Here is a 14,804-nt window from a genome sequence, read left to right on the forward strand (position 1 = left end):
TTTGCTTTAAGTTATGTAGATTTGGTTCACACATATCCAATCGAGCGCCGATCGTCACATCCTGTCTAGAGATTGGTAGGAGTTTGGGACAGCCACACGGGTACTTATTTTTCTGAAAACCAAGATAAACACGTTGATCTTTGTCTCGATATATATTGGGCAAAACCATCATGATACCACATTGTTTTTTCATCGACTCTGTAGGGACATCATAAGCATCGATTTCATATTAATAAAAAATGTTTTCTGATTATAAGGAAATCCCATCAAACTAATAGCCACATTAACCATACTTTCCTAATTACAACTCCATGGATTTGTTTAATTCAATAGACCTGTGGAGAATGCATAGCCGGAAATTGACTCCAGGAATTTACTCATTCAAGTGTGTCTAACCTAAGTTAGTAATTTAGCAAGTTCATCCACTCTTAAGCTTCCATGAGGCACCACATTCGAATACTGTTCTTCTCCGAAATTGTTCTTCTTCCTAGCTTTAGAATCTTTCCGCTGGTTCTTCCTCTTATCCTCCGAAGCTGTTTCAGTTTCATTAATTACACTAGGATTCACCTCTCCCTCATCCGTGTCCGCCTTCTTAACAGCGACCCTCTTTGGCCGGTGCCTGAACACGGGTCCTGCTGGAGCTGTCTTTGCAAAAGAAACCACTCTTTTATGCACGATATCGGCATCCAACGGACTTTCTTTCAAAATAAGAGCACTTCCATTCTCGATCGCTTTCCTTACAAGTAGCATGACTCCCTCGGTTGAAGGGGAAACAACTCTTTCCAATTCTCTCGTAGCTTCTGTTGTATCCACTGGTTTCTCAGGCCTTTCTAGAGTTTTACCTTCTTCTGAGTCAGAACTCGCTATTTCAGGTACATTATCTCCTTTCTCGGCATAGGACCCATCCTCAGAAATGTCGGAAATGTCGGAAAGAGTAGTAGCTGCATTTATGTTCCTCACATCTCCTGACTCATTTCTGTCGAAAACACTGTTATCTGAAGCAGTTTCTTCTTCAGCAGTACTGTACTCGAACGAGAATTTTTGTTCACTGTCTCCCAAATCCACATCTCTACAGATGGCTGGAACAGAGTCTGCCTCAGAAGATTCGACTTTTTCATTCTCAACAGAGGTCAATTGATCAGAAGACAACACTTCATTGCCTTCTAAATCCAAATCTCTAGAAATGGCTGGAACAGAGTCTGCCTTCAAAGTTTCGACTTCTTCATTCTCAATAGAGGTCAACTGAGCAGAAGACGACACTCCATTGTCTTCAGAGTCGTGTTCTGACATTGGAAGTGAAGACTTCCAATCCCGGCCTCTCCACATCAGTATATGCTCATTTTCGAATGAGATCAGCACACAAGGGACCAAATCCTGGTAGCAGGGAAGGAGGAACATTCCTGATATATCTCCATACTAATGTACAATGACCGCTTGGTAAAATTAAATTAAAGTATGTACTAACCTTGAGTTTGGCTCCGATTTTCCTGTAATCACTGCCATTCAACCCTTGGCAGTTTATTCTCACCAATTCGCATTCTTCAAAGGCCTCCTGAACATTCTTCACAAGGTCACAGTAGACTCCATTTTTAGCTGTTCAAAAATATATACAAACAGTAAGAGTTAGTAGCCATCACATGAACAAAAGGCAGTGGGTTTCTTTCCTTATTCAGTTTCTTTTTGTCCATCTTTTTGACACAGTAATATAAAAATTGCAGCCAAGGAACATACCCAGTTTGCATATGGGTATTAGTTTCCGCCCCTTCTTACGCATCTCGGTGGCTTCTTCCAGAGTCAGACCTTCCGGAACCCTCTTGATCAGCCTGGGGTAAACTGGAGTAACAGGTCTCCACAGCATGAGTGGAAATCGCGGACGGGTTCTGTAGTTGTAGTTTCTTCCTCGAAAGAGGTAAATCACCCCTCCGTTACTATAGATGATCTTGCCTCCTGTTCGTTCCTGTCCAAATCACGAGAATGTGAATGCAAAATCATCTAAATACAGCATCGAAGCTTCTAAGTAGTAACTACCTACATCAACTGTTATTGTAGCTATTTCTCCTTATGAACTAAAAGAATCCACACACAAAGAGAGATTCCTTCATCACATGATGCCGTGGCAAGAAATCAGTCAGATCCTTACACGCAAGTAACAAAATGGTCGAATGTGCGATAGATCCACTCGAGAGTCACTCTCACTTGATAACTCCTCAAAACCCAAGCGAAATGAATTTTTGCATGGCTTACGAATAGCGAGAAAAACTAACCTCCAGTTGTTGCTTCACATTGTCCATGTCAACTGTGCAGACACCCTTACATTTGATCTTGCAGACTCGGCGCCGCTTCCAGTGGGCATGTATGTTCTCAAGCATGTTGTGCGTTAAACCATCTCTGCCTAGAATACAAACATCCGAATGCCAGAGGAATCCGTTAATAGGCTTCATATTGTATTGACAACTTATGATAGAATTGTCTATAAGAAGATTCCACAAGCACAATCATCCCAAGTCTATGTCCTTATATCGAACAAGCAACTCTTCATTCATCTCTTCTAAAACATTCGCCACTATTAATTTACCCTGTCGTGCAGTTCAACTCCAGATTACGGCATGCTAAAGCATATAAGATTTCAAATCTTTACCGTACCATTGCTAAGGAATCGTTGCTAATCTTCCGAAAACACATGAACCAATCGAAACCCCAAAGAAATACTTATAAACACGAAAGCCCGACATTAGCAAACAGCAAGATAAATTTTCGCACCCAAGTTCATCTGCCTCTGCGACTTCATACACCCTCTAATTAATTCCTTCACCTCCTCTTTGCTCAAGGGCTCCCCCAATATCTCCTCCCTCGACCTCACATACCTCGGACCTCTGCCGGGCAAGTACGGTCCTGGGGCCTGCACGGGCTTAACCCCCTTCTTCCCTGGCGGGGGCAGCTTGAACGAGTCAAACTCCTTCAGCTTCTTCTTGCTCGGCGGCAGTGGGGCCCGCCCTGTCCACGGCCTCCCCATAGTGGTAGGCCCAAACGGGGCGTAGGGGGCCTCTCGGAGCCTCAGAGGCTTTACCTTCGGGGTCTCAGTGTAGCTGTACTTGAACTCGAACGGAGCCCCGTCTATGATGTAAGAGACCCCATCATCGGTCAGGGCCACGCTGGCGGTTCTGTCGACCGGAGCTTGGTTGTCGGTGTCCGTGCCGCCGTCTATCTGTGTCTTCTGGACTCTGGAAATCTTCTTGAAGGCTGGGTGGGGTTTGGAGTATTTCGACTTCCTGCCCGGGATTGAGGGGCTCGAGGGAGAGGACGGAGTACCGGCGGACTTGAAGGTGGCTTCAGAGGAGGGTTGGGCGGCGGCAGGGTCGTCGATTTGGGCGATTCTGGTGGCGGAGTCGAAGCGGCGCCCGCGGCGGATGTCGTTCTCGATCTCCTGCTGGGCGCGGCGGCGCTCGTTGAAGCGCTCGGCGTTGGCGTTATTCCACCGGGAGAAGCGGATTTCCGTCGGTGGCCGGTGGCGGGTGGCGCCGAGGTGGGGCAGCTGGGGGTTGGAATTGAGCTTCTGCGGGGCGAAGATGGGGAATGGGAGGGCGAACTTCAGCGCCATTGGAAGCTGTCCAGTGGAGCTTCCGGCGAGGAAGGACCAGATGTCCTGCTCCTTTCCAGGATATCCACCGAAGACGAAGAAACCAAACGCTGCCGTTTCGATAGCAAATGAAACATATAGATAAAAAGATTTGGGTTTTTATCGCACGATTTCCACAAACCCAAAGAAATTACTAATCCAAATTCTGGCCGAATTGGCCAACTATAGATAAAACTGAATCATGAATCTTTTACAGTCACGATATTCTTATAAAAAAAGAATTCGACTCAAATTTATCAAAACATATGAATTAATAAATAACGAGATTTATCGTACCCTCATCTTAATTTAAAATCTCACTTACAATGGGTCACTACTATATAAATGTAAGGGAGATTTTGAGTTAGGAGTATTTTTGGTGGGTGGCTAAGTATTTTTAATAAATATGGTATAATATATTTAGTAAAATAATAAAAAATAGAGATTCACTCTATTTTGGGGCAATAATTATCAGAGCACTCTTCTCCTACTCTGCTTTGAGTCCCTCCATGACTGTTTCTTGACGAAGCTCCCACTCTCAGTCCACTCCACGTCCAGATAGTAAAGCCGACAGCAGCCCTGCCTGAACTCCAAATCCTTCTTCCCTGTCTTCAGAGGACCGCCACACCGACAGGTACTCAGCTTCCGACACAGAATAACAGACAAAAGCAGTCATTTGATGATGCTTGTGTAGCTTTTTCTTTCCTCCGGCCATGTTCACTTCTTGCAAGATAATCCTTCTTGTAAGGTCCGAATCACTGCAAAATGAGCAAAAGGGTTTGTTTCATTTCATTTGAGCTGTTACCATGGGGGAGGATAAGAATTGGCTAATCCGGCATATGAATGAACAAGCTAGCTTGATGGGTCTTGCTCTCTCAGTCCTGTTTGATGCGCCGTATGATTTACCCGGTTTCTGAATTTGTCTATTTCAAATTTTCAAGTTCGGGTGCAACTGACTAGGGGATTTCGTAATCTTCTGTTTATCAGCTGTACATATGATGGAGTTCCTTGCCCTTGTCACGAGGCTTTGTCTCGTGGAGACCAAGAGGCTGCTGTTAGTCGTGACGATCGCCATCACCGTCATCATCATCTTCCAGGGTTTTACAGTTCCTCACGAGCAGGCATTCTCACTATCACGAGCTCATCGAGAAAGGGGTTCGATTATTGCGGTGCGCAGCAATCTCACTGTCTTAAACGACACGGGAGCAGCCGTAAATGTCATTGTTCGACCAGATGTTGACAATGGTAATGGTTCTGATGTGGATGAAGAGGTTGGGGAAGAAGGTGAAGTAATGGAAGATTCCATCATGGACTATGATATGAAATCAGATGATCCGAGAGGCACTGAATACTCGGACAAAGGGTCAGATGCCACTAAGAATGTTGGGATGAATGGTAATACAAGTGCTGGTAGTGCCCCCATGGGAGGATTGGAACAAAGCGTGGCTTCTTCTGCTGCCGAAGCTGATGGCAACATGTCTCAAGGAAGCAGTATAAATGAAATCAATCAGAATAAAAGGATTAATGTGGGAAAACGGGAAACTGTCTTCATCAGGATAAATATGAGTTCAACTGTGGATAGTGGATCGGCATTAAGGAGGTTAAATGGTCGGGCAATGTCAATTTCCGAAATGAATTCATTATTGGTACATGGTTCTGTTTCATCAGATCCCACGGTACGATTCTCGCCTGCATTGTCGATTCGACAAATTTTGAAGGCATTTTTTGCTTATGAGGTGCTTTGCTTTGTTTCATTTTCGATATCTGGTAGTAGAGGCGAAAGAAGTGGTCTTCAGTTCGTGATCGAGAACTTCTATCTGCAAAACTGGGGATTGAGAAAGCTCTTCCTATAGCAAAAGATGCCCAAGGACTTCAGAACTTTGTCTATCGAAATATTTCCCAATTTATAAGGTCTTCTGTCTTTCTCTTTTCAATTCTATAAGTAGAATTGCAATGATGAATTTGGTAAAGATTCTTCTGCCGCTGCCACAAAGATAAGAGCATTGTTGCATCCATCTATGGTTATCTCTTAAGATCTTCCCTTTTATCTGCTAAACATACAGAAATGGCCCCAAAAATTACAGATCGGAGGGTCTCATCTTTCTCATATGCTAGTAAATTCTTTTATTTCTACTTGGGGAAAGGCCATTGTAGTGGCTATGCCTTCAGGATCTTGTATTGTATCCGCAGGAGCTACGAGTCAATGGAGCGAATCCTTAAAGTCTATGTCTACAAAGAAGGAGAGAAGCCCATATTTCACCAACCAAAGATGAGAGGAATTTATGCCTCCGAAGGATGGTTCATGAAGTTGATGGAAGGAAATAAGAAGTTCTTGGTGCGGGACCCGAGAAAAGCTCACTTGTTTTACTTACCCTTCAGTTCACGGATGCTAAGGATGGCAATTGACGATCGCAACTTCAAGAGTCATGGGGACCTTAAGAAGTACCTCAAGAGCTACATCGATCTTATTTCCCATAAATATCGATTCTGGAATAGAACAAGAGGAGCAGATCATTTTCTTGTTGCTTGTCATGATTGGGTATGATTTCTACACCCTGATAAAGATGAAATTTCCAACTTTTCTCGTTCATGAATGTTTGTTTACTGCCCTATTGAATGATCATGTTTCTTTGATGGAATTTTGAGTTTTGATCATGATGAGGTAGATTGAGTATAGGACTAGGTGGCCACATTGTTTTCTTCAAGAGTAGCAGACGCTTCATGACAGGATATTACGAATATAGGGTCGAATCAATATACATGTTTTGCAGGAAGAGTAATAGGAAACTACAATCAAACAGAACATGTCCTGTTAGTTGCAGAAAATTGTTCCTGCTTGCTGCTTTTATCTGTGAATAGATGATTGATAATCGTTTTTCTTTGACTCTTATCGGTAACTAGTAAAAGTCTGTCGTTTGATATATTTGAAGACGAGCCAGAGGCTTTGACCTGACAGGTTTTGCTTTAATATATTAGGCGACCCGAATTACACATCAGGATATAACTGGAAACTCCATCAGATCACTCTGCAACTCCAATGCTGTGAAAGGATTTCAAATAGGCAAGGACACAGCTCTACCGGTCACCTATGTCCGCTCGATGGAGGAACCTACAAGAGATATTGGAGGTAAACCGCCATCAGAGCGGCTCAACTTGGCCTTCTTCGCCGGGAGCATGCATGGGTACCTCCGCCCAATCCTCTTCCAGTATTGGGAGAACAAACAACCCGACATGAAAATCTTCAGTATGTTGCCTCGTGATCTCGAGGGCAAGAAGACCTACAGAGAATTCATGAAGAGCAGCAAGTTTTGTATTTGCGCCCGAGGATACGAGGTCCACACTCCTCGGGTGGTCGAGGCAATTTTCTATGAGTGTGTCCCTGTGATCATTTCGGACAACTATGTCCCGCCATTCCTTGAGATCTTGAAATGGGAGGAGTTTGCGGTGTTTGTGAAAGAGAGGGACGTGCCGAACTTGGGGAAGATTCTGGGCTCAATCTCGGAAGAGAAGTACTTGAACATGCAGCTTGGGGTCAAGGCAGTCCAGAGGCACTTTATTTGGCATAAGAAGCCGATCAGATACGATTTGTTTCACATGGTTCTCCACTCCGTGTGGCACCAAAGGATTCTTCAGATGAAACAAAGTTGAAAATTTTGGACTTCTTTTCCCTTTTTTGCCTTTGTATGAGTAAATGTAAATAGGTTTGTATGCTGCTTTTTACGGAGAGAACATTGTCGAAGAATGTACTCGTGTTTGCCGAAGAACTTGTACTGGAACCACAACGACTAGTGACAAATTATGGAATATTATAGGTGTGGCCTATACATATTTGCACTAAATATGTGGATCTCACATGTATACGTATAATGATCCCGTAAGTGTTGTCTTGAAGCAAGGAAAGTGGGTATGGCCTAGGTGCAATGACCACAATCCGACTTCATACAGGTAGCTGCACAAGGTATCCAAATTGGACAGGAAGATTCAGTTCATTTGCTCCCTAACTGGTCGGGTCTGTTCTCCACATCTAGTGCATGGACTAGAATCAGATCTGCAGGAGCTCAGGTGCCATGGTGCAAGACAATCTGGTTCCCTGGAAGTACTCCAACAGTTTCCTTTGTTGTCTGGCTTTGTATGAGGAATCGGTTGCACACTAAATACAAGATCCGATCTTGGGGGAATTCAGCTTGATGTGGTTGAATGTGAATTGGTTGGGAATATGGAGGAGGGCAGGGAGCATTTGCATTTTACATGTCCAGTTTCAGGAGCTCTTTGGCGAAGCATTTTGAGGAAAGTTGGACTGCGCCGAGCGAGCATGGATTGGGCATCAATGATCAAGTGGGTCTGTTCCTTAAAAGGGAGAAGTTTGGATATCACTATTCCGAAGTTGTTGTGGACGTCCTATATCTATCGTCAGTACTCCTCTCGGCTCACATATGGCGACACCTATTGCTCCCTTGTAGGGCTGCTCTCCTCCATAGCGAGGGTTGCTCGGCTGCTGTTGAGCGTCTCTTACCTGTACTTATTCTTCATCTTACAGGTTCAGTTCTCGCTTTCAATCTATTGTTTGTCATGTCGAGTTCTTGTGATTATTTGTTGGAGAATTAGGGTGTTAATGAGGCAGATAGGCCATTAGCTAGACAGACCGACTGTGTAGAATCGAGAGCTATGTTCATATGCGATAGGTGAAGCAACGATGTATATATGATGACATAATTCGAGACTTGGGCAACCTTGGTTTTGCTTAAGCCTAGTCGTCCCTCGATGACATGATAATTGAGAGGAAAGGGGAATTGACACTATATAGAGAGGCTATAGTAGCGGAGTTAGGCCGCCTCTTCGTGAAACTATCACGGAGTTTTGTCATTTTTATGGAGTTAGGCCAATGCCATCATAGTTAATGATAACAAATGTAATGGAAATTTTAGTTCTCTATTGAGTGATAATGACGGGATGCTGGGCATAGTAAGATGATTAGAATTGTAATCAATAGAAGTATCTGCCCGATCAACGGAATTTTTTTTTTTTTGGACAAGTTGTACCCAAACAACGGATTGTTCTTCAAGCACCCCGGGGTAGATTTGATTTTGAAAGGGCATCAACTAGGCATGACCTGAAAATTTGGCAAGACGGCTTATTACCACGATTAGACTATGATGCGAACAATTAGAAGTAATTATTAGTATGCTACTTATTGTCGATGTGGCCTAGCGAATGCTTCCTCACGACTGCTTTGATTCCAATTGTAACAATAATAATATTGTAGCAAAAATCAGAACTTGCTACGGGTCATGAATGCCCCTACCGATGTGCGACAGCACGCTGATGGAACAGGGAGTAAGAAGAAATATAGCTGCCATGTTTTCTCAATAGATAATTGTGGTTTAATTTTAAACTAATGAAGCATGTGGCATCTCAATAAATCATCATAACTATGTTATGACTTTTATAGATTTGCTTGTCATCATTAGTAAGAAACTAGAAGCGGCACACCAGTGCTACGCCCGGAAATTTCCAAAAAAAAAAACAAAATCATAGCAGACAAATAATGAAAAAATGCGTTTTTTTTTGAACTTTTTCGGTAGAATTTTTACTCCTTTGCTGGATTATATTTTCCGAATTATTACTTCTATTACGGGGCAGCAATGCTATGCTCTTTTCTCTTCTTCTTCTGCAGGCTGTGGGGTAGTTTTTTTATTTAATCGAAAAAAAAGAGCCATTAGGAACTGAAGGTAAAGTTTAACTTCAAACTAATGAAGCATGTGGCATCTCAGTAAATCATCATAACTATGTTATGACTTTTATAGATTTGCTTGTTATCTTTAATAAGAGGGGTTTTTACCCTAAATGGCCCATAGTTTATCCGTTTTGTCAAATCTATCATATGTTCTTTTTTTTGTCAGATATATCTCATGGTTTACTTTTTTGTATCAAATCTTTCCCGACGTTATCTTTTCCGTCGACATCTAACGGCCGTGCTGACGTGGCACATGGAGGGATATTGGGCCACACTTGCCACGTGGGCGCCACGTCAGCACGGCCATTAGATGTCGACGGAAAAAATAACACTGGGATAGATTTGATGCAAAAAGTAAATCATGTGATAGATTTAACCAAAAAAAGATATGATAGATTTGACGAAACAGGTAAATCATGAGTCATTTTAGGTAAATTGCCCTTAATAAGAAACTAGAAGCAACACACACGTCCTACGCGCGGAAATTTCAAAAAAAAATCATAGCAGACAATGAATGAAAAAATGCGTGATTTTTTTTGTAACTTTTTCGGTAGAACTTTTACTCCTTTGTTGTATTTTATTTTCAAACATTATTCACACCCGTATTATCCCAACCATATGCCTTCTCATTAAACCCAAATATTGAATTGCAGGTTCACCCTCTCAATTTATGGGTGGAACGAGTTCGAGATCTGAAAGCGCCAATGTGGAGTCCAGTCAATCTCCACATACGAATTCTCCTTCGTCATTCACTCAACCTCCCAGCGGTGGCCCCGGTGACATCGACCCGAATGTTGAAGAAGTTACATCTCAAAATAGAAGTAGCAACACTGGCCAAAGATGGCAATGGGAAGACGATGAGCCGCTAATCAGTGCATGGCTAAATGTCGAGCAAGATCCCGTGGTCGGGGATAATCAAGCCGGCACCACATCTTGGGAGAGGATCCACCAGTATTGCCTGGAGGTTGACCACAAGCGCTTCTCCACGAAGAAATCTAACGCGTTGAAGCAACGGTTCCACAAGATTCGCACGACCGTATCGTCCTTCTATGGATTCTATGCGCAAGCTGATCGTCATAGAGCAAGCGGAGCAAACGATGATAATGTGTTGGCGATGGCTCATAATTTGTACTACAAGACGTATAACGTCAAATTCAACATGTTGTTGTACTGGAATATTCTCCGCCATGAACCAAAATTTTTAACCCTTATTGATTCTCCCACTTAAGGTTCGAAGCGAACGAAGACAAATGCTTCCGGTGAATACACAAACTCCTCCACTGGCGATGTGGATATTAACTCTCAAGTGCATCCATAAGGCAGAGATGTGGCTAAGAGAAAAATTGCTAAAGGAAAATCATCTAAAGGGAAATAGGCAGTTGGTACTAAGCTGGGCGAGGCGACAGATGCTGTGAAGTCTTTGGCTATTGGTATAGAGAGTTAATATGACGGATTTGCAGTAAATAATGAAAAAGAGTTCGAGATCAAGCAAGAAGAAGTTAAGGCAAAGCATATAGAATCTGCATCGAGACTCATGGCAACTGACATGAGTAATTATTTTCCGGAAATGATTGCCATTCATAAGAGGCTGTTAGAGGAAGGTCTTTCGAAGATTTTTAATTTTTAATGACACTTATATTGTTTCCATTGTCGGGGTTCAAATTCATCATTTATGTTTGTAAGCTAATTGTCATCATTTATGTTTGTAATATTTACCTATCTAATGAAATTTAAATTTCATTATGTTATGTGTTTTTTCAAATTGTTAAATAATTTACTTTTTAAAAAGTAGCAATTGGAAAGTAGCCGTTGGAAAGTGGTTATTTGAATATGTCCGGTGAGAAGTAACCGTTGAAAATTAACCGTTACAAAGTAGCCATTGGAATCCTCTCTATAAAATGATTTCACTGTCATATGCATTCATTCACATTCCTTCGTCTCCCATTCATATCCCCTCGTCTCCAATTCAAATTTTTCCAAACATGTCTAAAAACCCTAATGATCCCAACAATATGTCCATGGATCCATTGGACTGGATGGAAGATCTGTTGAAACATGCTACAGGTGAGCGCGTCATTGACCTCCTTCCAGAAGATGCAACAGGCCGCCTTCGATGAAAGCTCTTCCTCTAGATCAAAAAGGAAGACAATCGACAGGGATCATGAAGCAGGTCATAAGCAGCTTATACAGAACTACTTCATTGACGAGCCAATGTATTATGTCGAGACATTCCAATGACGGTTTAGAATGACAAAACGCTTGTTCCTTCGAATTGTGGACGGTCTCTCAAGTGACGATCCATATTTCTAGCAGAAAAGAGATGTCGTGGGCAGAGCAAACCTATCTTTGCTACAAAAATGCACCGCGGCCATGCGTATGTTAGCTTGCAGAGTAGGTTCTGACACCATTGACGAATATCTCCAGCTAGCAGAGAACACCGCGAACAAATGCCTCTACAAGTTTTATGAGCACGTCATCTCGGCTTTTGGCCCTCAGTACTTGCGTCGGCCTAATGCAAAAGATGTCCAATGCCTACTATGGATTGGAGGGTCATGCCGTTTCCCGGGCATGATGGGCAGCATTGACTGCATGCATTGGGAGTGAAAAAATTACCTAAAGGCATGGCACGGTATGTATAGGGGTCACCATGCAGTTCAAATTTTAATACTTAAAGCAATGGCAGGACTTGACCTTTGCATATGGCATTCATTTCTTGGTGTGGCCGGTCCAACAGTGACATCAACGTTTTAGATTGACCACCGGTTCTTGATGATGCGTTAGAAGGTCATGCTCTCGAGGCAAATTATACTATCAATGGCACCAACTATACCTTGGGATATTGTTTGACAAATGGTATATATCCTAAACGGTCAACGTTCGTGAAAACAATCCCTCAACCTCAAGGAGAGAAGAGATCGTTATTTGCCAAATATCTAGAAAGGGTGGAGAAGGATGTAGAGCGTGCTTTCAAGGTTTTACAAGCTCGATTTGCTATTATACGTGGCCCCGCTCGATCGTGGTCTGCGGAGAAGCTTGGAATGATCATGAGAGCTTGCATCGTATTGCATAATATGATTGTCGAGAATGAGAGGGGCACATATAATGTCAACTTCGATTAGTGCTTGGAGAATAATGATCCGTGCTCAGAGAACGATAATCCCCCACTAGCAACTTACCACAAATTCAACAACGACAATAAAGATATACTCATATGAGGAATATGTCCGGAATCATATTCGGATTCGGGATAAACAACACCATCGACAACTACAAGCGGACTTGATGGAACATATTTGGCAATTTGAACATGCCCGCAATATCAACAACAAGCATTTTTCTGTTGCTCGTGTATTTTTCGTTGCTCGCGTAATTATCTTTTTGTTGCTTGTGTATTTTTTTCCCGTCATATAATTTTCAAATTATTTTATGAATTTTATTAAGCATTCGTAATTAATTATTACTAATTAATATTAATTAATTAATTAATTATTAATATGATTTAATTAATTAAATTTAATTATCAATAAAAATAATTAGTAATTTTTTTAGTTATATTCATTATATGCATATAAATAAGTGTGTGGGCCCATTAATAGATTTGAAATCAAATACTGTGACTGGAGTAATGAATCTCTCTTTTTGGTGAGTGAGTTTATATCTGACGTGACGTTTATATGGCGATTGTGAGGTCTAGTTTAAAGGCTCAAACAGAGACTCGCATTAGATAGCCTAAGTCTTAAAGATAATAATTTGGTGGGTCCCTCCTCGTTGGAAGAAACATTCACTTGCAATGGCAATGTGAATTGAAATGTCGGCCACCAACTTGAAAATTATAAGAAAAGAAAACGAAAAAGAAGGAAAATAAAATAAAGGCAAGTTGCTTGATTTGGGTGCTGAGGATGAGATTTTGATTAGTTCCTTTGATCACACAGTTCAGTTGGGAGCCGTGGGTGTGTCGATTAAGATTGTTACGAGTTCATGTACCACATCGGTTCTCTTTTGAAAGCACGGACAAAGGGTGTTTAGTAATTGGATGTTGAATCTTTTTGGGACATACTAATCACGTTGCATTAATATACAGGATCTCGAGTAGTAAGATTAGTGTACTATTAAGTACCTAAAGAGATTAGTTTGAAGTCCCAATTATTATGTGGGTCTACCAGAGATCGCGTCTATGTAACGTTTACATAATGGATCCTCATCCGTTTGGCTTGTATGTATTTTGCTTTCCATTGTTACGTATTTTGCATCGGAAATTTTATGTCAACCTCCAGAATGCACCTTATCTTTAATTTGTTACGCAATACCAGCCAGTAATTTTGGGAAATTTATCCAGTCTAGGTCATGGACTAGTCCAGGAATGCTCAAAACGAACATAGTAGACTGCAAAATGAGCATAGTCGATTGGAGTTAAAGTGCAGTTTACTATGTTGAATTTTGCAGTCGACTATGTACATTTGAGAACTCTAGACTAGTCCCAACTGACATGGCATCAAAGCGGTGGTCTTGAGGCCAACCGTCTCATCTTCTTGCCGGCCAAGAATAGCCGAGCTTCATCTGCCAGTGATTCTTACTGAGCGTCACCTTTCAATTCCTGGATTTGTCCTGCAAATTTCTTCTTTTTCCACGCTTCTTTTATTAGTCACCACCATGACACAATCCACAGACCACGACACTGTGGGTGAAAGCATGTCGCTCGTTTATGTTTTCCCTCCTTCTGATGGTCTCGGCACACAGCTTATTTCCTGCAAACTCAACGGCAGGAATTACAATACTTGGTCCCAAACAATGCAGACAACAATTCAAGCTAAGAATAAACTCAGCTTTACCAAAGGCAAGGTGACAGAACCAGCGGAAGGAGAACCTTACCATGAGCAGTGGGTGACTTGTAATTCGATGCTACTCTCATGGATTTTCAATCACCTAGATGAAGAGCTACAGAATTCTATAGCAGGGTCAAAGAATGCGAAGACCCTATGGGACGACCTTAAATAACGTTTTTCCCAGGGTAATGAGGTAAAAATTCACCAACTCAAGACTGATATTTGCCTACTCAGACAAAAGAAGAGGTCGGTTTCAGAGTATTATTCGAAATTAAAAAGTCTTTAGGATGAATTGGATTTGTACTTTGATTGCCGGTCTGTACATGTAATGTCAGAATTCAACTCGCAGCTCACAAGGAGAAGGAGAAAGTGCATCAATTTCTCATTGGGCTCAACCCAGAATTCTCAACCATTCGTTCACAAATCTTGAGCATGGACTCGTTGCCAAACGCAAACAGAGCCCATTCCATGGTTGCCCATGATGAAGCGTAGCGTCTAATCACACACGGCAGGGAAACCAGTTCTGAAGCACTAGGTTTCACGGCGAAAGTTGTTCATGATTTCGGTGGTAGTTCTAACCTTAATTTCAATTCGAACAGGGTAGAGAACAAACCTCGTGGCCGCCCTTTTT

General features: G+C 42.0%; 3 protein-coding genes across 3 annotated transcripts; 2 read left to right on the forward strand and 1 right to left on the reverse strand.

Moving 5' to 3' along the window:
• Nucleotides 1-203: 203 nt before the first annotated feature.
• On the reverse strand, nucleotides 204-3,701 carry LOC116194772 (CRS2-associated factor 1, chloroplastic). Its single transcript, XM_031523659.1, has 5 exons — nucleotides 2,761-3,701; nucleotides 2,265-2,392; nucleotides 1,732-1,957; nucleotides 1,466-1,593; nucleotides 204-1,374 (listed from the first exon to the last, which is right to left on the reverse strand). The coding sequence occupies exons 1-5, from the start codon at nucleotides 3,596-3,598 to the stop codon at nucleotides 397-399; spliced, it is 2,298 nt and encodes a 765-aa protein (XP_031379519.1). The 5' UTR covers nucleotides 3,599-3,701; the 3' UTR covers nucleotides 204-396.
• Nucleotides 3,702-4,065: 364 nt separating this feature from the next.
• On the forward strand, nucleotides 4,066-7,455 carry LOC116194773 (probable glycosyltransferase At3g07620). Its single transcript, XM_031523660.1, has 5 exons — nucleotides 4,066-4,250; nucleotides 4,604-5,292; nucleotides 5,391-5,527; nucleotides 5,807-6,155; nucleotides 6,593-7,455. The coding sequence occupies exons 2-5, from the start codon at nucleotides 4,612-4,614 to the stop codon at nucleotides 7,262-7,264; spliced, it is 1,839 nt and encodes a 612-aa protein (XP_031379520.1). The 5' UTR covers nucleotides 4,066-4,250; nucleotides 4,604-4,611; the 3' UTR covers nucleotides 7,265-7,455.
• A 2,565-nt stretch (nucleotides 7,456-10,020) lies between these two features.
• Nucleotides 10,021-10,578, forward strand: LOC116193652 (glutathione S-transferase T3-like). Its single transcript, XM_031522393.1, has one exon. It carries the CDS (start codon nucleotides 10,021-10,023, stop codon nucleotides 10,576-10,578), a length of 558 nt encoding a protein of 185 aa, XP_031378253.1.
• The last annotated feature ends 4,226 nt before the right edge of the window (nucleotides 10,579-14,804 follow it).

The sequence above is a fragment of the Punica granatum genome, chromosome 2 (genome assembly GCF_007655135.1).
Source record: "Punica granatum isolate Tunisia-2019 chromosome 2, ASM765513v2, whole genome shotgun sequence".
Classification (NCBI taxonomy): Eukaryota; Viridiplantae; Streptophyta; class Magnoliopsida; order Myrtales; family Lythraceae; genus Punica; species Punica granatum.

Coding starts and splice junctions, on each gene's coding strand:
- LOC116194772 (XM_031523659.1), bottom strand. CDS start 3,598: ATGGCGCTGAAGTTCGCCCTCCCATTCCCCATCTTCGCCCCGCAGAAG. Junction 1,594..1,731: donor AATACCCATATGCAAACTGG/GTATGTTCCTTG, acceptor ATTTTTGAACAG/CTAAAAATGGAGTCTACTGT. Junction 1,375..1,465: donor AAATCGGAGCCAAACTCAAG/GTTAGTACATAC, acceptor CCCTGCTACCAG/GATTTGGTCCCTTGTGTGCT.
- LOC116194773 (XM_031523660.1), top strand. CDS start 4,612: ATGATGGAGTTCCTTGCCCTTGTCACGAGGCTTTGTCTCGTGGAGACC. Junction 5,293..5,390: donor CTGTTTCATCAGATCCCACG/GTACGATTCTCG, acceptor ATCTGGTAGTAG/AGGCGAAAGAAGTGGTCTTC. Junction 5,528..5,806: donor AATATTTCCCAATTTATAAG/GTCTTCTGTCTT, acceptor TTGTATCCGCAG/GAGCTACGAGTCAATGGAGC.
- LOC116193652 (XM_031522393.1), top strand. CDS start 10,021: ATGGGTGGAACGAGTTCGAGATCTGAAAGCGCCAATGTGGAGTCCAGT.